The sequence below is a fragment of the Strix uralensis genome, chromosome 18, assembly GCF_047716275.1.
Source record: "Strix uralensis isolate ZFMK-TIS-50842 chromosome 18, bStrUra1, whole genome shotgun sequence".
Classification (NCBI taxonomy): Eukaryota; Metazoa; Chordata; class Aves; order Strigiformes; family Strigidae; genus Strix; species Strix uralensis.
This window is the reverse complement of record NC_133989.1, coordinates 11,146,783-11,165,927: the sequence shown is the minus strand read 5'-3', so window position 1 is coordinate 11,165,927 and position 19,145 is coordinate 11,146,783. Positions and strand designations below refer to the sequence as shown.

General features: G+C 50.8%; 1 protein-coding gene and 1 long non-coding RNA gene across 3 annotated transcripts; one reads left to right on the top strand and one right to left on the bottom strand.

Annotated features, from left to right (window-relative positions):
* Nucleotides 1-408: 408 nt before the first annotated feature.
* On the bottom strand, nucleotides 409-17,955 carry PKIG (cAMP-dependent protein kinase inhibitor gamma). Of its 2 annotated transcripts, XM_074888501.1 has the most exons (4): nucleotides 17,800-17,955; nucleotides 12,332-12,399; nucleotides 2,493-2,668; nucleotides 409-1,341 (listed from the first exon to the last, which is right to left on the bottom strand). In XM_074888501.1, exons 3-4 carry the CDS (start codon nucleotides 2,641-2,643, stop codon nucleotides 1,262-1,264), a joined length of 231 nt encoding a protein of 76 aa, XP_074744602.1. In that variant the 5' UTR covers nucleotides 2,644-2,668; nucleotides 12,332-12,399; nucleotides 17,800-17,955; the 3' UTR covers nucleotides 409-1,261. The 2 variants fall into 2 exon arrangements, with proteins under 2 accessions (XP_074744602.1, XP_074744601.1); XM_074888500.1 differs by lacking the exons at nucleotides 12,332-12,399; nucleotides 17,800-17,955 and adding an exon at nucleotides 6,770-6,882.
* On the top strand, nucleotides 7,823-15,498 carry LOC141951807 (uncharacterized). The gene is made up of 3 exons (XR_012631454.1): nucleotides 7,823-8,140; nucleotides 12,319-12,423; nucleotides 14,600-15,498. It is a non-coding gene; the product is annotated as an uncharacterized LOC141951807 (long non-coding RNA).
* Nucleotides 17,956-19,145: the final 1,190 nt, after the last annotated feature.

Sequence of the window (19,145 nt, the reverse complement as noted above, 5' to 3'; positions counted from 1 at the left end):
TGTAGCTCTGTGCTGCAGAGGGAAAACACCTCTTCTCACTGGCACCTCTTCTGCTGCTCTGGGCCACTCCACCAAGTCCCAAGCCAGCCTTGTGCTTGACTTCTGGGGTACTAACGTGGAGGGGAGCAGTGCTCCCACGGGTGGTTGAAACACCTGTGAGAAAAGTGCTGCCTGACAGCAAACATGGGAAAGTGGGGGCAGACTTCTAGCATTTTCTGTGCCCAACTACATCTGCTTCCAGCTGGGTGCTGCCAACCCATGGGGTTTCACAGACCCAAACAGAAGGGACTCTCTTGTAACACAGCTCCATATCTCCCTATTGGGGAAAGCTGATGTAACCACCCTGCAGCTCAAGCAGCTGCAAGGCAAAACAGAGGAAGAAGAAACACCCAGGCAGAAAAAAGCACCTTCAGTACTTGAAGGCTCTATTATTTATTCCAACAGCTTATATAGTTTTATCAAACCATCTTTAACACAAAACGTATCTCCTAAAAGAGAGAATGGTGTGAGATCCTACCAGAGATCATCTCAGCTAACAGCTTGCAAAGTAAAGCCTGAAATTCAACAGTCAAACTAGCAAAATGTTTCTCCCCTCCCCTTAACAATATCTTAAAATGCTAAAACCCAAAGAAAAAGATGCCTGTGGCTGGTGTTGCTGGGTCTGTAGGTGGAGCTCATCCACACAGAGCTGTGCTTTGGTCCTTTCCTGATGCTAAGCAGCAGCAGCACAGGTGAGTGGTGCTTGACATGAACGACTGGCCGGGTCCCTTCCCCACTGCCCACCCTGACGAGGGGCTGCATGGACAGTCCAGAGGCCAGGTCAGGTCTAAGATGCAGATGAGGGTGACGCTTAGAAAAAACAATAATCTAAATTTCTAATCTATGGAAACAGAATAAATAATAATCTAAATTTGCAAAGGAGGAAGGTACCTTGGACAGGAAAGTCTGATGTGTCTATTATTACTGAAATCGTTTTTTCCCCGAGGGGAAAGTTGCAGCTAAGGCATCTTGAGAATGGCTCATATCACTACAACCACGGCAGCGTTGCTCTAAATTGTTAGGGATGGAAGCAGAAGTCTTTTGGAGGTGCCAGTCCTTGCATACCATCTTGTGGTGCTCTAAACAAAACTGGTTGCAGCAGAGGCATTTGACAGACAACTTGCTGTTCCAGGTTGGCTTTTGTCCACAGATTCAACAGCAAATTCTTGTTTAATGTTCACAGCAAGGCCCTCCTCCTCCCCATCCCACCCCCTGTGCACTGTCATGGGGAGGGGCTGTTTTCTTGCCCCTTTGGTCTTGCTCCAGGGTCGTTCTCAGAAGAAGTGGCATCTCTTTGGCTTTCTGCAGAAGGGAGGATTGGGAAGAAAGCACAGTTAAACTCTGCTGAGAACACAAGCGATCAGTAATTGCTATAGCTGATTTTACTCAGATTGCCACCTGAAGACCTATCACTACCCTCCTGTGGCCAGATATTTGGTTTAAAAGCACTGGGTTCTCCCTTCATGTTCCTGGATTACAAACGCTTCTCCACACATCTGGTGATGCTGGGAGGGAGCCCCGGGGCAGGGATGTGCTCACCTTGTCTAACCTGTAACGGCAACTTGCAAGCACTCCAGGAACGTCTGCCCGACAGCCTGGCAGCTGCCCGAGTTGCTCTCTGCAGAAGAGCTCTAATTTGTGCTTGTTATGGACGGGTGGATGGACACGTGCTAGTATGGACATGTTGGAAGAGGTACAGCTGGGGTAATGTGTTTTAAAGTGTTTTTATAGTTACAGATTGTAGACTGGAGGAGTAAAAGAGTAAAAAACTGAGTTTGCCCTCTGCAGTGGTGCTGTATGTTTTGTTGCTTATTAGTGAAATAAGAGTGGCTGGTTTGCTTGTGCTCTGAGCAGAGGATTCATGCTTCCTGTAGTCAGCCGGCTGGCATATATTGAGCAGAGTGATACTGCTGCCATGTTTGGGCTACAGGGGAAGATTTGGAGATGTCTGGTGGTGTTTAAAATTATTTCTGTTGTTATTTAAATTACTGTTGAACTATTTGAAGGCTGATTTAAAAAAAAAAGAAAAAACAACCAACAAAGAAAAAGCAAACCACAACCTGCCCCACACTTGATTTTTATAAAGCCTAAGGCACACCTGATGTGTAATTTGCCCTGGGAAGGCTCTTCATCAGTCCATGTCTTGTTTAAGCACTAGAGCCTCTACCAACCAGCCGAGCAAAGGGCCTTGGCTGGAGTGTGCAGTGCTCGTGTGCCAGCAGCCCCGGGACCATCCCGTTCACTGCAAGAGCCCCTCGGCCTGGGGAGTTGCCCACTAGCTGAGTGCCCAGCAAACATGAAGGCACTGACTGCAGCAAGGAATGAGATGTTCCTCCTGAGCATCTGTGTGATGGTCCCAGAGACAGCACTGGTCAGCTGGGCTGCCATTTCGTGCCTTGCCCTTCCAGCCTGGGTGCCAGGTGCTGGACTTACTGGTGCCTGCGGCAGCTCACCTGCTCCTTCAACAGCGAGGTCACCTAGGTCCTCGGTCAGCTTGCGCATGCTGATGGTGGTTGCATCTCGTTGGATGTCGTGGACAGCGTTCCTCCGACCAGCCCGATCGCAGGAAATAAAGTCAGTGTACGTGCTGGACTCTACCTCCATTGCATCGCTCTGCACCTGCAAAACACTGCAGAGAAAACACAGCTGTGAGGTCAAGGATGCTCGGCAAGCCTCGAGTCATGGCTCCCTACAGGTTAGGTTACTCTGTGGAGTTAAATTACAGCATGAAAAAATAGTCCCTGTAACTCTGCTCCAGTTCCTCTAGCAGCAGCTACTGAAATCTCAGATATCAACCCTGTCACGTGGGGCAGCATGTGGGGTGACCCCTCGTGCCGGGTGACCCACCGTGCCGGTGACCCACTCTGTTGGGTGAGGGCAGGAGGGAGGGAAGGATCCATCCCAGGTGCCTTACTGGCCCTTGTTCTATCTTCCCACTGCAAAGCAAGGCAGACAAGACATTTTCCTCTCCTGATTTTCTGGCCTTCTCCTTTAGGAGCTGCAAGGTCACTTGCAACAGCTTTTTTCTACAGAAAAAGCATTACAGAAAAAGCCCTCTTTCCTCCTCAAAATGCCACGGGAGCTTTGAACAGAGGCCAAATTTGGCTCGCTGCATGGGATGGGGATGGGGTGCTGATCCAACCTGAATTTGTAATGGGAAATGATCAGGACCCTGATGGATACCCGCTGGAAAGCTCAGGGAGCAGGGGAGTATTTTATAGGTACGGGGCTTTGGATCAGTACTGGCCTCCACTGGTTGTCGGATGTCACTGAAAAAGTGTTGGGCTGGATTGCTTTGAGATAAGCACTTTAACATGTGAAAATCAGCCCTTCTGTAAGATATTTGGATCCCTTCACTCCAGGCTTGTGTCTGTGCCAAGTGCAGAGCATGAAGAAAGGCTCGGAGCAGCCACTCGCCACCCGCAAACACCGCTGTGAGCCAGCTCTTAGTTCAGCCTGATGAGTCCTTAAGTTGTTGGGTTTTCATTTCAGCCGCTGGTTTAACTTGCCAGCATTTGTACAGCACACAGAGTCCAGGGACCTCAGCAGCTCGGGGAATGTATCACAGGCGTCTTGGCTCCCGGACATGGAGCTAGCGAGGGCACACTGCCTCTGCACTGGAAACCTGGTATTCTTGGTTCCTGCTCCTGTTCAGTCAGTTTGGCACTTAATTTGTTTTTCTGCATGGAAGTTAGAGATTAATTGTTGTCTTGTCTGTGATTCTGCTCACTGTAAATAAATGCCTTTAGCCCTGCTGATATTGTCAATATTTGAAGGAGGTCCCGATTAGAAATGTGTGTGTGTAATGAAAAACAATTCAACTTCTTGTCATTCACTTGCTTTTGTGTCTTGTGTTAATGACCCACTAAGAAATTTGCTTAGCCTCCTGTACAAATCCTGCTTAATATTGATCTTCCCACCAGGGAAATCTGCTGGCAGACCACCAGCCTGGGCAGGAATCGCACTCCTCACTCTGTAATCCCCAATGTCATGGCAGTAGAAAGAAGATGCTGGCAAAGATGCAATAGCCATGATAAAAGAGGTTAAATTCTCCTCGTTCCTGAGACTGAGCAGAGTGCAGTAACCTAAAACCTGCATAAACCCAGTAGCCCCAGGGGCTCCTCTCTTGGTTCTGATGCCAGCTGAGGGACTGCTGGCACCGGCTCACTGGTGGGACGTTGGGCTTGGCCCACCCAGAGCTCCCAGGAAAACCTGCTTCTCCAAATCCAGCAAATCCTCGCCAACACCTGCCTCCTCGCAGGGCATCCATCTAGCCCCTGTTAAATGAGCCCTTGGAAAAGCTGCATCCTTTGCCCCAGGAAGAGATCCCAGCTGTTGTTTTTCCTCATCTTCCCTCCTTCCTTTCCAGCCCTGCCAATCCCGGGATGAGGCACCGGCTCTGGATGCATCAGGCTGGCTGATCTCAGTGAGCAAAGCGCCTTCTCCCCGGGACAGGACGAGCATCCATCATTCCCAGACCAGTCCTCCTCGCAGCTTGCCTGAGCCCAGAGGCTGCTGACCTTCTGTAGCTGCCGGAGAAATGTCACGTGGACCTGGGAGGCTTCCCTAAGAGCAGTCCACACAAGCCTAGGTCCATCTCCACATCAGCGAGGCCAATCCAGAGCTGATATGCTCAGGAGTCCTCCTACCCTTGAACCAGGGGCTGGACCATCTGGTTTGCAGGATGGACTCCACAAACTGGGCAGCAGGAGCTGGCCAGCCCCCGGGGTGCAGCACTTTCCCCGTGTCCCTTGATGCAGCTGCCCAAGGGAGATGTGCTCAGCTGCGGCAGCACGGTGCCAACTGACTCCCATCGCATGGGAAAAGGATGGGATCTTGATATAAAATAGGGGAAGGAACAAAGTATGCAGAAGCAAGTCCTGCTCAGGGCAGGTTTGGGTCCCAGCTCTGTGGCCGGGAGATGGCGCGTGTGATTTATTTATTTTCCATGGCTGGGAAAGTTCCTGCCTTTGGCTCTCCATGCAAAGAGCTGGAGCCGGGCGGATTTATGAGCAAAGCTTTCAATTTTGTGCAGTTTTTTTAGGATTTACATGGTGGGCGGCTCTCAAAAGCCTTGCAGGCAGAGATCCCTCCCCGCTGGCAGAGACACTCCAGCCTCTCTGCCTCCGGGAAGCTGTTGGACCAAGGAGGTGATGGGAGCAGTCATCTCAATTTTTGATAGAAAAACCTGATTTTTCAAAGACCACTTCCACATTTGCAGGCAGGTGCAAAACCGTTCAGTGGGTTTTTAGTCAGTGGAAACATCTTTTAATATCTGCCAGGGACAAGAAAGGAACCACCTTCCCTCTTGCCCACGTAGTTCAACCTGAAACTGCGTCACTGTGGACAGTCATTTAGCAGTGGCAGGGCGGTGCAAAGGGGGGGTGCATCATCCATCGGCTCCCCACCTTCGGCTTTTCATACTCCCGTGGGTCGGTGGGAGGGAATGATGTGCCAGCTCTTGCCAGGCGTTGCAGGAATAAGCCCACAACACACAAATGCACTACACAAGGGTTTCCAGGGCACTTCAAAGAGATGATTCAACTTGTCCCCAGAGGGTCATTTCCTGCTCCCTTCCCTCCTTGCTGTTGACGGTAACAGAAACGGTCCCTGTGCCCTCGGTGCAGCGTGCCAGCCTGCAGGGACGGGGCAGGGGATGTGTGGCACAGTGACAAAGGGCGCTGGCAGGGGGCTGGGACCTGCTGCCCATTGCACATTCCTCAAAAGCTTTTCTGTGCTGCTTGGAGAGAGGCTGTGTCCCCTCCACCGTGGGGACACAGCGCTGCCTGTCCCAGGGCAGCTGACCACAAGTGAAGAAGCCCCTCGCAAGCTGCCACAGACACCAGAGCCACCTCTGTTCCTGTGCCCCCCTGAAATAACCTGGCTTTGCCAAACCTGCTGTTTGGTCTGGACTTATTTTTCTATAGTGTCTTGTGAGGAGTAAAAAATCTGGAGCTGTAATAATCTTGTCTTTGCTGGCATGGACTCAGCTTCTGGAGCAGTTTTGCTGTCAGACTGCAGCTGGGCTCACCGGCATTTTCCAGGGAAGCCACCCAGCAGCTGACGGAGCAGCTGGCTCTGCTCTGGGGGCTGCTGCTAAACCAGCCCTACTCATACTGGGGGTGAATTGTACCCAGTTAGAAGGTAGATGCTAAGAAATTAAAGGGTTAAATATTTCTTCTGCCTTTTGGTAGAAGAAACCAGGGCATTTTTTTTGGGTTAGTTCAATGCCCCTCTCAGTTCCACTCACAAGCCAGCATTTAATTCCCATTTTCCCCCTTTGCCTGCTTCTTCACAGCACGGAACCCAAGGACTACGAGCAAACAGTTACTGCAAGTAATAGAAGAGTGGCAGACAAATGACCTGGAAACACTATGGGCAGGTTAAACTCAACACAGGACCATGCGTCTGCAGAGCAAACACAAGTCCTGCGACCCAAGCCAGCGTCCTGGATCTAATTCTGAGGGATCAGATGGATGTTACAGTCACACCCAGCCCCGGCCTCCAGTTTCAAGGAAACCCTTCACACAATATTGCATCTGTCCCTTGTCTAGGTTAAACTATAAGCTTTTTATGGCTAGGAAGGGCTATTTTTGGACTCTGCACTGATGCTGGCTATCAGCAGGCTGCACTGAATTCAGCCAGCTTCCCCTCCACTGCCTGCTTTGCTCCTCCTTTCTGCTCTGCCTCTTACCTCTTGCCTTCCTCAGTATTTTCCTCTCCACCTAACCCGCCTTTTCTGAGGGCACAAAGGGCCTCTAGGTCAGAGAAAGTCCTGTTTGTCTCTGCATGGCATCCGTGACACTTTTGGGCATAAGGCAGCTTAGTCCCCTGCTTAGACATCCTTGCCCTTAGGGTGGCCAGCACAGCACACCTGGGCTGCTGCAAGGAAGGACATTCAAAGGTTAAACACAGCAATGGATTTAGCTGCTTAACTAAACCTGCTCCCACCCTGCTTTCCTTTAGAGACCAACCTGTTCCTTGTGGGGGAGCAGGGGCAGCTGCCCTGCCCGTGCTGTCCCCTGAGACACCCAAGGAGGGGACCTCTGCACCTCGGCCACCCCTGCGGCCGCAGCAGGCAGCCCCAAAGGCAGGGACTGGGACACTGCGGTCCCCGGGCACAGGAGTCCCAGCAGACTCATGTCCCAGGATGCTGCTGCCTGGCTGTGGCCCCATGCCAGCCCATTGCCAGTGGCAGCTGGAACCAGCTGCGGGTTCTGGTTGGAGATGGCTCCCTCGTCCCACAGCCCAACCAGACACTTGCCCTCCCAGCTGCTTGGTGTCACACCAGAGGATCTAACGCTCTCTTTTGGCCTCCAAACTTCTGAAGCCATAAAGCCACGAAGCCAAGCTAAACCTTGCTGTGTTTCTGGGGTAAAATTTCAAAGTTCTGCTGGCAAACAGGGATGTGACTCCTTCTTGTGCCCATACATTGCATCTCATTTCTCTCTCCTTCATTGCCAGCTACAGGGACCAAGGCCTGAAGCCATACAGTCGCCTTCGAGCTCTCCACATTGTGCAGTGCCCCTTGCCCTTTCATTCCAGGGTACAGTGACTATTATTAGACGTCTCCTGCTGGGGCCGGATCCATAACAACAGCAAAACATACTCAGGAGTGCTGCTGGGCTTTTAAAATATTTACAGTGTAAGATGGTTTACTGCAGAGGGGGGCCTGGTAGAGCACAGACACGGGAGCACCGGGATTTCTGTGCTCCCTGTGGGGCTGCTGTGAGGTTTCCTGCTGGGAGAGTCACATCCAGCGAGGAAGAAAAAAAATCTTGTAGGGCTGAAGCCAGCACTTGAGGTCAGGGGGTTTCCACCAACTGTCTGACAACTTCCATCTGGAATTTTCAGCAAATTTTCCACTGGCTCTTGTCTGGGAACATGCATGAGGGGTTGCACATCAAAGAAGGAGGGCTGTGTAACAGTGTTATCAGGGTTAGAGAGTATTTTTAGACCTGTGCTCATGCCTTAAAAGCCTCACTATGGCTCATAACCCCCATGCACCAGAGCTTAGATCCATGTCCAGCAGCCGAGCTGAAGATGCAGATGTCCTGTTGGGAGCCGGCTCTGGTAGTGGCTACATATGCAACAAGCGTCGGTAAGGCTGGTGATAGGGTCTGCGCCAGGCACAGAGCTCCCCTGCTTTCCTGCTGGGTCTGTGTTCTCCAAAACGTGGTGGTGGTGGGTCTTATTGGCCAGAATTGATGTGCTCCAAACTGCTGAGCCCTGAGTTTCCTGGCTAGGTGAGAAAACAGGCAGGACCAGGGCAGCAGCCTGCTCTCCTACCAGCGCACGTGTGTCCATCTCATGTGCTGAGAAGCTTCTTTCCAGGTAAGAATAGCATGGAAAAGCCTCACTACACTTCAGCAGTGAAGAGATGTCAAGGTTGGGCATGGCACATTGCTATTTTTGGAAGGCTTTTGTTGTGGGATTCCTCGTAGTAACTCTGCACCCTCTGGCTCTTACACTAAATACAATGAATTCAGCCAGCGCAGACATCACAGCTTCTCCAGGCACTGCAGGGGTTTTGCAGGAGCAGAGCTTCTAGGGTTCTCTAGAAATTAGTGGGAAATTACAATTCATATAGGAGGAGGGTAGATACAGCAGGGGAGACTGGAGCTTGGTGTCCATAAACAGATCCATTATTTTGCTTTGGCCTCGTTTTGCAGGATGAAGATCACTTAATGCCTGTAGAACTGGTAACTAATAGCTTAGCCCCAGGTTTAAGAGTAGGCTTGGACTGACTCCTCTACAACTTCACAAATCTTGCATGGAGTGCTACCAAGCTCCCCTAGGCCCTCCCCTCCCTCCTGGCCTTCAGCATATCCCCAGGGACCCCCACTGCAGTGTCCCTGCTGTCCCCAGGCACCTCCTGCCGCCCCACATCCTCCTGACCACTGCCTGGCTCCCAGCTGATGTAAGAGTTGCTCCAGCCAGATTTCAAAATCACAGCCGACCCTTGGCATCGGGGTAGGGTGAGTCCTTATGCGTGCTGCTGTGGGCCCCAGGGGAAGGACTGGGGAGGAGTGGGGGCGGCAGGAGGGGATTGCTCAGCCTCACCAGCATCTCATTAGCGTCAGGACGTGTGGGCGATGGGAGGAGGGAGCCACCCGTCCATCTGGCTGTCCATCTGTCAGGAGGGCAGCCCGGTGCCAGCCTGCATCCCTGTGCAAGGAGCGGGCAGCACCCCTCTGCCAGTCCCTGCTGGGCATGGGTGCTGAGCGTCTGCTCCAAAAATCCTCTGCCACGGGAGGAATCGTGGTTTGCCTTGGCAACAGGGTTTGATGGAGCTCTCTGCTCCTCCCTCCCCTCAGCACCGAGCCTCCACTGCAGCTTAAGCCTCTTCTGCAGCTTCTCACTAAGTTGATTAATGGAAATAATTGGTCTCTTCATGCATCTGGAGACAGTTGCCGTGACAGCAGTTGTATTTTTGTTTTGTTCCCAGGTCGAGCTTGTTTTTCACATCCCACAGCTTCGAGGTGCTAAATAAATCAGGGCACTCTGGTTCCCCCTCCCTCCTCTGAAAGACGCCCATCCCTCCGAGGGATGGGGTGGCAGATCTGGATGAGGCACGCTTGACCCCGCCGGCCCTAGTTTGTGGCAGGCTGGCACCTTTCTTCCCCCCATTTCTCATCCCCTCAAGCCAGGCTCGCAGCAGGTGGACACAGCTCTCTGACTTCTGCACAGCAAAGAGCAGCGAGCCAAAGCCCACGTGTTCACCCAGCGCAGCCATGAGCACCCATCGCCTGGTGAGCCAGCACCCACGGGTCTCTCTGTCCCCTGCAGAGACCCTTTCAATGCTGTAAGGGGTATGAGGGTACAAGTCCCTTCTCCATTATTTTTAATTTCTCCCAACTTCTTATTGAGCTTTATATGTCAACATATTTTTACATGAACAAAACCAGTGACTGTGTGGCAGATCTGCTAATGCCTGAACTTGCAAAGCAGATGAGCCGCAGACCGGTCACTTTAAACCCTCCAGCTGAAAAAGGTCCACAGCTGCTATTACAGGCATGTTCCAGGAAGACTCATGTATTCTTCCTGCTTGTGATGTGCAGAGGTCATGGGGTGGATTCCTTTGCAGTGTGGATCTCCTTCAGACTTGGGTTTTCTGCCTTCCCCCAAATCATTCAGGGAAAAAAATCCCTGCTGAATTTCACCGCAAAGGCTGAAAACTCCCCAGTGGTCCCACAGCTCTTCTGAACACAGCAAGGCACTGACCTCTGAGTGAACATCACCTACTCAGACCCCATATAAATTCCTGGCCCAGGGATGCTCAGCCCCAGCACAACCTCCCCAACACTTTGCAGGCTTCCCTGGGCAAGGAGAAGTCAAATAAGTGCAGAGGAAATGCAGCTGGGGATATTTTCTAGCACAGCTGCCCTTGTCATGTATAAAAGGAAGGTGAAGCCACAGTAGGTCTTGATGGGATAGCTCTGGTTTTGGGTGGAGGAAGATCTTCGTGCAAGAACAGAGGTAAGCAAGGATGGGTCTTTTATGCCTAGCAGGAAAAAGAGCAATCTTGTCCAGCTTTTGTTAGTGATCTGAGGAGTTGAGCTCTGCTGCTGTGTGAAGGTAGTGCTTGCATGGCTGGGAAGGAGAGCTTAGCCTGGAGGAGCTGCTGTGCAGGCTGTAACTATGCAGTTTTGAGTGCTGGTAGTTGAGGAGCCTCTGCTTAGCACAGGGTGCATGAAGCTGAGAGCCACCTGCCTTGGCTTTTCCTCATTCAGGCTTGCACAATCCCATAGGAGCTCACATCCAGCATCCAAAGAGTCCTTCTGACTTGGTGTGCTGTAAGGGACTGATCGAGAAGCTGTGAAACCTCCTGAGGTGCAAGAGCCCTGGCAGCTCCCAGCAGTGCCTAAAAATAACCAGGGCAACTCTTAAGAGTGTCAGTGTGGAATGAGGCTGATTAGCAAAGCCAGGCTTAGCTGTGCTCCCTGGAGCTGGCTGCCTTGTCCATCCACCCCACAGCACAGCAGAAAGCCACCAGCGGGACTCCCAGCCCAGGGCAGGGGGCAGATCTGTCTCCGGGAGTGTGAGAAGGACTGGGGGGCTGGGATGGCACTATTGGTGCTTTGCATACAATAGAAAAGAGAAGTGTGGGAGTTAAAAACAGGCTGGCAGTGAGAGGTGGCTGAGCTAAGCCCTTTCAGGTGGCTCCATGGCTTCTCTTACCCATTGAAATCAGTAGTCCCTTTGGCTGTGCTACCCTGCTGGGCCCCCTACCTGGGCAGAGAAAGCTCTGCTGGCCTGCACAACCCTTTCTCTGAGTATTTCTGTGACAGATGGAGAATTTTTGTACATCTGTGTCGGGTGATAGCAGCTTCTGATCCTTTCTGCAGGCAGGGTAAATCTGTCTGCGTACGTCACCAGGGATATGACATCTAGACATGAGTTGAAGCAGTGCTTGAGACATGCCTGTAACGTTACACCGGGGATGCTCAGCAATCATTGCAAGTTATAGTCTCAGAAAAGGGAACACTTCTAACAAAATGAATTGCCAACTATTTAATGGTCCACTAAAATGCAGCTTGCATGTAGAAGGACTTGGGGTGTCTCTAGCTTACATGGGAAAGATGCTGGATACAAGAGATGAACTGCTCTGAGACACCTGCATATCTACACGCACCAGAGAATCCTGAGATCCTGTATTGCCAAATCTGCAAACAATATGGCCATGGCAGCTCTGTGTAAGGGAAAGCTCAGCACAGGAACAAGAGAAGGCAGCAAGATGATCTGAGGACTGAGGAGATGCTCTGAGGGCAGGAGGCATGGGAGTGAAACCACAGAAAGGGCTGTCTGAGCTGGTGGATCTGCCATTTACGCAAGTGCCACAAAAGGTTAAACTTTGGGTGTTCCCTGGATCTTGCTGGGCTGACTCTATGTGCAGAGGAAAACTCGTTTACATGGTTATGTATGGACAAACAATATTCCCATGTAAAGCATGCGGACAGCCTGTGAGCAGGATTTGCACACAATGTCCCCGCTGCGGGCAGGGGAGAGGCTGTGCAGCACGGCTTGCACTAGGGGCTGCCCTGAGAGTCAGCACTGGAATGTGGCTTGGTAAAATACATGGCTGTGAAGTATGGAAAATAGAGCAGGAAAGTCATTATGGCAAGAAAGTCAAATTATTGACTTTTTTTTTTCCTCTTAGCTTCCTAGCATCTAGTAATTCAGAATACAGGTCAAATGACTCTATGAAACAGCAAGGAAAAAACACATTCCTGTTTATGTAACATCTCCCTGTGAATAAAAAATTATATCTGTCCATAGTGTGAATCCCTACCTGATTCAGTTGACTTTCCTTCTGGACATGACTTCAAACAAGCTTCATACGCAGCAGGACAGCAGCTTCTGGGGAAGGATAAGAAAACAAACGTAAGAAAACATTATCTGTGCTTTCGTTGGGTAGCATAAAGCTCAGCTGTTTTTTCCACTGTCAGCAACTAGGATGGCAAGGGGGATGCAGGGTCTGACAGGGCTCTGCCCAGCAGGCTCAGCCAAAACCCAGCCTGGCGAGCACAGAGACACCGACTGAAGGGCTGCAGGATGGTGGTGTTCGTATGGCACCTCCTCAGGAGGGTTTGTGCTAACAGAGATTTGGCCTGTGGTGTCTAAGAGCAAGGGAACTCCAGTCATGGGCCTGGCCTCACAGAGTTCTCTGGTTTTGCTTCTCCTTTTGTTAACTTCATGTGGGTGTGCTGGGGAGAACTGAGGCAACTCGTGTCTCCTGACCTGCGCCACGGGGGACCCGGTGGTTGCCTCGAGAGTATAAATGAATACTGGTTTGCAGCTCCGCTGCCCTTTAAAGAAGTGGAACTCCCATGTCAGCCTCTCACAGGCAAAAGGGGAAATTTGGTCTGGTAGTTTTAGTTGCCTTGCTTGGTCTGTTTTCTGCTTCTTGGGTTTCTTTGCTGTTTGTGCACAGATGTGCCTTCTCCTGCTGTCCCCAAGCCCCACTAAAAGACATTTCCTCTGTGGCCTTAACATCTGTGGGTGCATTGCAATCTCCTGACCTGCAGAGCCCAGCCAACAAGACACTTGCTTATTTTAGCAGCTGTTTCAGCTTTCAGACTTTCTGGAACATCATGGACTGTTTTTTTCACTTCATCCCAGGGACAAATACTAGAACAGAAAGCAAGAGATGAACCATTTAACCATATAAGCAGTAGTTCATCCAGCAATTCATCTGTCTGGCCCATCTGGGTTGAGTACCACTCTGACTGGAACTATTCCCCATTGTTTTCCAAGCTGGGACAGATCTACAGCCTTTCTTTTTTTTTTTTTTTTTTTTGACCCACTTTTAAAACTCCCTAGTTGTTGGAGCTGACAACTTGCTAGCTCTGGCCCTGCTTCAAGGACAGGGCACTTGTTGCTTCTGTGTGTCAGTTTGCCCATCTGTTAAATGGAGCTATTAATACTCGCTCCCCTTGCTAGATGCTTCAAATATTTGTAAAGCACCTTCAGATCTGCAGATGACAGGCTTACAGTGGAAAATACTAATTATGATCATGACAGTAGCCAAACAAAGATACAGGGATTTAACAATACACTTTTGTTAGTGTTTACCCCATTTACAGTGAAGTGCTTACTGGAAACACTGGACCGGAAAAGAAACGGTATTTCCACAACTCTGGGAATATGCATTGCCCTTTTAGGGCACCAAGGAGGCAAACAAAAGCAGGAAGGAAGCAAGCCAGCTTTGGAAATCCACGAGTCTTTATTTTCCTCCTTTGCCTTCCTGCCTCACTCTGGCTCTTGTGTTACGCAGCCCAAACTGTTAAACCTCCAGCACTTCAGATGTGTTGCAAAATATCTCAAAATACATGGCCCTTTGCCAAGAGAGGCTTAAAGCAAATTGGAGCGATGATGCTCTGAAGTAGAAGTTATCACTGAGCAGCCCTGTTCCTGATGGGATATGGGGGGGAAGCACCCATTTTCTCTCAAAAAAGCTGATTTTGGAGACAGAAACTCTTTAGCAACTGGTATTGGCTTTCCAACCCTGCAGATCTGGCTCTGGCTAGATGTTTCTCCCCACAGCCCTTGCTTCGGAATCTGCAAACCTGAAGATGGGCCCCTTGCTCCATCCCCAAAGGCTCACCCCCTTCTGGCTCATCCAGTCCTGCAGCTCCCAGCACGATGGGAAGAGCTCTGAAAGCCCCTCTGTGCACAGGCCAGGCAATATCCCACACAGGGAGTTTGCGGATTTAAGGGTGGTGAGGTGGATTAGTCGATGCAGTGTGACTAAGGATGGGCTGAAGTAACTTGCTAAAGAACGCTTCACATTTGCTGATCTAGTCCTATAAGCCATCAAGGCACCACAGATTATTTTGGGACCCCTGTGGAAATGTTCATTGGATAGCTAAAGATCCATACCCCAACAGGAATGAATTACAAGGGCATCAGCGTGATGCATGTGTTTGGGGTTCAGATTCCCTCTATGTACATCAGCTGTTACCCAAAAGGAACAAACACACAAAACAAACTTGGTGCTCTCAGCATTGCTTCAAAATGAATATATGTTCCAGACAAACCCAGAATGCTTTTTTTTCAGAATTCAGCTTTATTCTACACAACAGCTGTTATGGTGCTGCTTTTGATCCAGAGAGGAAATCCTTTCTGGTTTCAAGCAAGGTGATGGCAGCAGAGAGAAGGTTGTTCTTCTGTCTCTGGACTCCAGAGTAAACAACAGGCTGTACGCATCGCTGCTCAGAACAGGAACCCACTCCTCCTGGCACAGACTGAGATGCCTCATTTCGTGCCCTGTCCCCAGTAGCAGCTGGCATCCTTGGCCTCAGAGGTGCAAGAAAACTTGTAATTGTAGTGGAATATTTTTCATAAGTCACTAATTACTCTGAACCAGGTTTTATAATCCTTAAAATGCAATATCCTCTTAATCATACCTAGAATTGTTTTGTTACTGGGATAACTACCTGATACCCATAAAACGCCTTCTGAGCTCTTTGTTCCAGTGATATCTCGTGGCAATGAGCACCACAGATTAATTACACTTTGTGGAAACAGTAATTCCAGTAAACTTGATGACGCTCCAGTGGGGATATGTTTGGCTTATTACATCATGGCAAATATCAACAGAAGTTGGCATTTCGGCACTCGCCGGGGAGTTCCCGAGGCAGCAGCTTGTGACCAACAACGTGCCGGCATGGAGGAGCTGTGCAAAGAGCACTGAGCCTCTCCAGGGCTGTACGGGGAAGGAAGCATTTGGGAACTCACCATGCAAACCAGAAACGTGTGGTGTGAAGTACAGATTCCCGTAGGCTCAAAGGGAGTGAGAGTTTTGAAACGGGGGAATAGGTGGTTCATAGTTCAACCACTGCTCTTGGTGCTCGTGCTATAGGTGCCAGCTGAGTCCTGGAGTGGTGTCTCGACCTCTCTAACTGCCGTCATGAGGAGCTGGGGACAAAGTCCACGCAACAGCTGAACCTTCCCTTCTTGCTGGCTGGTGCTAGCAAGCCTTGGGAGCCGCTCCCTTTATGACTTGGCTTTTTCTAGTCATGGACGAGAGATAACTAGAAGCATGCGGGTTTTTCCCTCTCATCCTCTCTAAAACGAGTACTGTGATGGAAAATTTGTTTTCTGATCAGTCCATATATACAGCTTTGGTGATGTTAAGAAAACCCTTAAGCATATGGAGAAATAATTGGAATGTGCAAATGGGAGAGACCAGAACAGGGTGGCATAGAAAGGCAAACAAAAAGCTGGGTTGAGGCTTCTGCTGTTCCTTATGGACTTATAGATTCATCCCTGATTCTGCCACAGACCTGTATGAGCCCAGGAAAATCATCTGCTTTCTGTGTAACCCATGTAAAATAGGAATAATGCTGGTGTTTGGTTACCCAGACAGGCTGGAGGGATTGATGCACAGCAGTATGCTGCAGGAACTGCCTCTGAAATGTGGGAGATTAAGAAATGTTAGCAACTTGGAAAACATTTTCCATAGCTATCTGGGGGGGGAAAGGGTTGTATGCTTGTGGGTATTCCTCTCGGTGGGCTCAAAAGGAGATGTACCTTTATTTGGAATAAGAGGATAAGGGGGGAAAAAAGCAAAACTCCACATTCTAGCCCATTGTGTGCCTGTACACCTCCTCAGAATCAGCCACTGAGTACAGAAGTACCAGGTGGTTGAAAGATGCATGGCTATGAACATTCTTGGGTTTCCATCATGACCAAGCCTACTCTGGGAGCCTATGTATCATATTTAATGGTCTCCAGCTCTTTGAGGCATCTGACCCTGCACTGGAAAGTGTCCCTGAAAATGATGGTATGGGGGACTCCTACGTCTGCTGTGTGGAGCTCAGTCTGAAGGACTCAATGCCTTGTTCTGTGTTAGAGGTATGTTAAGTGCTATTGGTGCCTCCGTGTTTGTAAATGGTCATTTAACCTACATCTGCACTATGAATGAACCCAGGCATTGAGGATCTCTTCATGCATCCTTCTTTCCCAAATGCTATCCCTCATGAGAGCAGAAACATGACAATTTCTCAGTTGAGTGGCCATGCGTTAGCACCGTGGCCCTTTCCAGCCAAGGTGTGCCCCACAGCTACCCAAGCCAGGCATGCCAACCTCGCTGTGAGCAAACAGCCCAGAGCTGGAGGGGCTGCAACCAACTGATGGGCTCTGCCACTCAGTCAAGTCACCTCCACACCACGTCTCCTCTCATCCTTGCACTGCTGCAGTACCCCCTCTGCAGCTGCCTCTTGCTCATTTGACCCCAGTGTGTCCTCCTCTTAGTTTATGCCACCAGCCCAGCCACCCAGGCATTGCTTCTGGGTTTGCGGCTAAACGTGGCTCTCGTTCTGTCGACCAATTTACCCCTTCCAAGCAAAGGGAAACATTTCCCAAACACCCCTCTGGGGCCAAGGCATTACATGCATGTGAAAGCTCACCACCGAGGCTCGCTACCAGCTGCTTAGGGGAATCCAGAGAGAGGAGAGAAAGACACACAGCTCTGAGGTGGAGGAATTTGCAAAGCCTCCTGAGAATACCACCACACAGCAGTTCTTTTTTTATCCCAAGTCTTTGCCTTTTAAAACGTTTACTTGGAAAGCTGGATGCCAGCAAGTCTCTGAGCCCACTTCCACCACCATGCTTCGCAAAGCCCTCGCTTGAGGTTCAGAGGGGACCCTTGGGCAGCCCTGCAGCTCCTGACAGCCCTAAGGATGGATTCACACCGTGGCCCTGCGCAGACGGTGCACCGGGAGCCTGTCCTGCAGGCTGGCATCCATTCCTGTGGTGCATGGAGCCACCCCGATGTGGTAAGTGATTCCCTTCAGTGGATCGCTCAGAATAAATGGACACATGTCAGAAATGAGGCCAGAAATCTCCATGGGGTCACTGATCCATGGTCCTTTGTGATTTTGAACTGCCAAGTCTGCTCTCCCTGCTACCCCTTCACAGCAAGTACTGAACTGCATTATCTTCCAAGTGAAACGGCAGCCACATCCCTGCCATCAGCCTACAAGCAGTTTCTCCCAACAGCAGAAAAACCAGGATGCAGCTTAGTTTTACAGCCCACAGTCTGTGGGCAGCAAAATCTCGCTGTTCAGTCAGTTAGACAAAAGTTAACTGTATCTCTAAACAAATCCCCCCTTCGCAGCGTGGCTCCGGCTCCCACGCCAGGGACCACTGGAGCGCAGCCCCTCGCTGTGCTGCCAGGCAGGTCTCCTGGCCACTGACCATCACAGCCCATCGCCAGCCCCACGCGCCCGCAGCAGCGTGCACAGCCCTACTTACGGCCGCCCCGGCTCCCGCTGCTTCTTGAATCCCAAATTCCGTGGTCCCGCCGCCGAGGAAGAAATCAAGGCTGGATTACACCCTCCTGGCGTCTCTGCCCGGTGTGACCAGCAGCCAAGCCGGCCGGGGAAGTCACAGCCAGTTTCAGACTTGCAGTTTCCTTGTACTGGGAGCTGCTAAATGAAGTTGCACTTCTGGGGCCGAGGGGCGTGTTCTCCTCCGCTCCCGAGTCAGTCCCTGCTTGCTGTAATCCAATGCTCATCCCGATGATGTCAAGCAGCTACCGCTCGGCTCCTACCTTACAGTCGGCAGGAGGGATCCGTTTCCTTTTCACAGCGATCTTTGTTTAGCTTCGCCTTGTAACCCCATCTCCTGGCAGCTGCATGTGCCCGAACATCCTTCCTTCGACGCTCGGCGCTTGGCTTTTACTGCAGGGCGCTTCCTCCTGCCCGCCGCTGCCCCAGGTTTCTCCGGTGCATCACTCAGGTGCACGCCCCAGCTGCATCCCGCTGTTCATCCTCTGCATCAGGGCCTGGCCAAAGGCACCATCGCACCCCACACTGACTGAGCTGTTTCACCAGGTGTAGCACCAGGGAAGTGCTTCCCAAGAAAAAAATATAGCTTTGTGTCTTTTAAGAGTGCCTTTTGCTCTGCTGACTCCCACAGCGTAAAATCCAAGTGTACTTCAGCTCATCTGCCCCTGGGTGCCAGCCTTATTTGGGGGTGAAATGCAGAGCTGGTGACAGCGCCCAGATTTAAAGGGGGAAGGTGTTTAGGGCAAGGCAATACCACCTATCAAGCACATACCTTTGTATCCACCCTGCTGTGAAGCACAGCCTGGGAGCTCTCGGTGAGCTCAGGGTGACTCCAGGAGAAGAGGAAGTTTTGGCTGTTCTTGGCACTGCAGGTGTCCAGGAACGTCCCTCTGGGTGGTATCACCTCCCTGTGTGACATCTGCCTTGGAGACCCCACTGGGAGGCTGAAGCCAAATGAACAAGCTGGTTGCAGTGCCAGGTGTCCAGTCATCCTCCTGGCCCATGCTCCTGCCCAGACCTACCAGCGTGGTGGGAAGATGTGTGAGTACACAAAGGTGTACATATTGCTGCCTGCTCCTGCCTGAACACCTGGACTGGAACAGTGCTCATTAGTGCTAATTGCTTTGCTGAGAGAGTGAAAGACTCACTCAGTCCCTGCTGTAAGGACACTCCAGTCCTCAGCCTTGTAAGGGGGAGAAGAAGTGGCACAACTCAACTGGAGAGCACAAAGGGTGGTTGCCAAGGACCGGATCCCGTCCCCACTCAAGCTAGACAAGATCTTATTTCAAGTTGTGTGCAAAGTGAGCAGTG

Bases quoted from the DNA above. Each gene is read 5' to 3' on its own strand.
- PKIG (XM_074888500.1), bottom strand. From the start codon at position 6,882: ATGTCTAAGCAGGGGACTAAGCTGCCTTATGCCCAAAAGTGTCACGGA. The intron at 2,669-6,769 runs GTTAGGTGGAGA...TTTTCTCTGCAG, and splicing joins TGTGCCCTCAGAAAAGGCGG to TGTTTTGCAGGTGCAGAGCG. The intron at 1,342-2,492 runs GTGAGCTGCCGC...TCCCTTCTGCAG, and splicing joins CCTCGCTGTTGAAGGAGCAG to AAAGCCAAAGAGATGCCACT.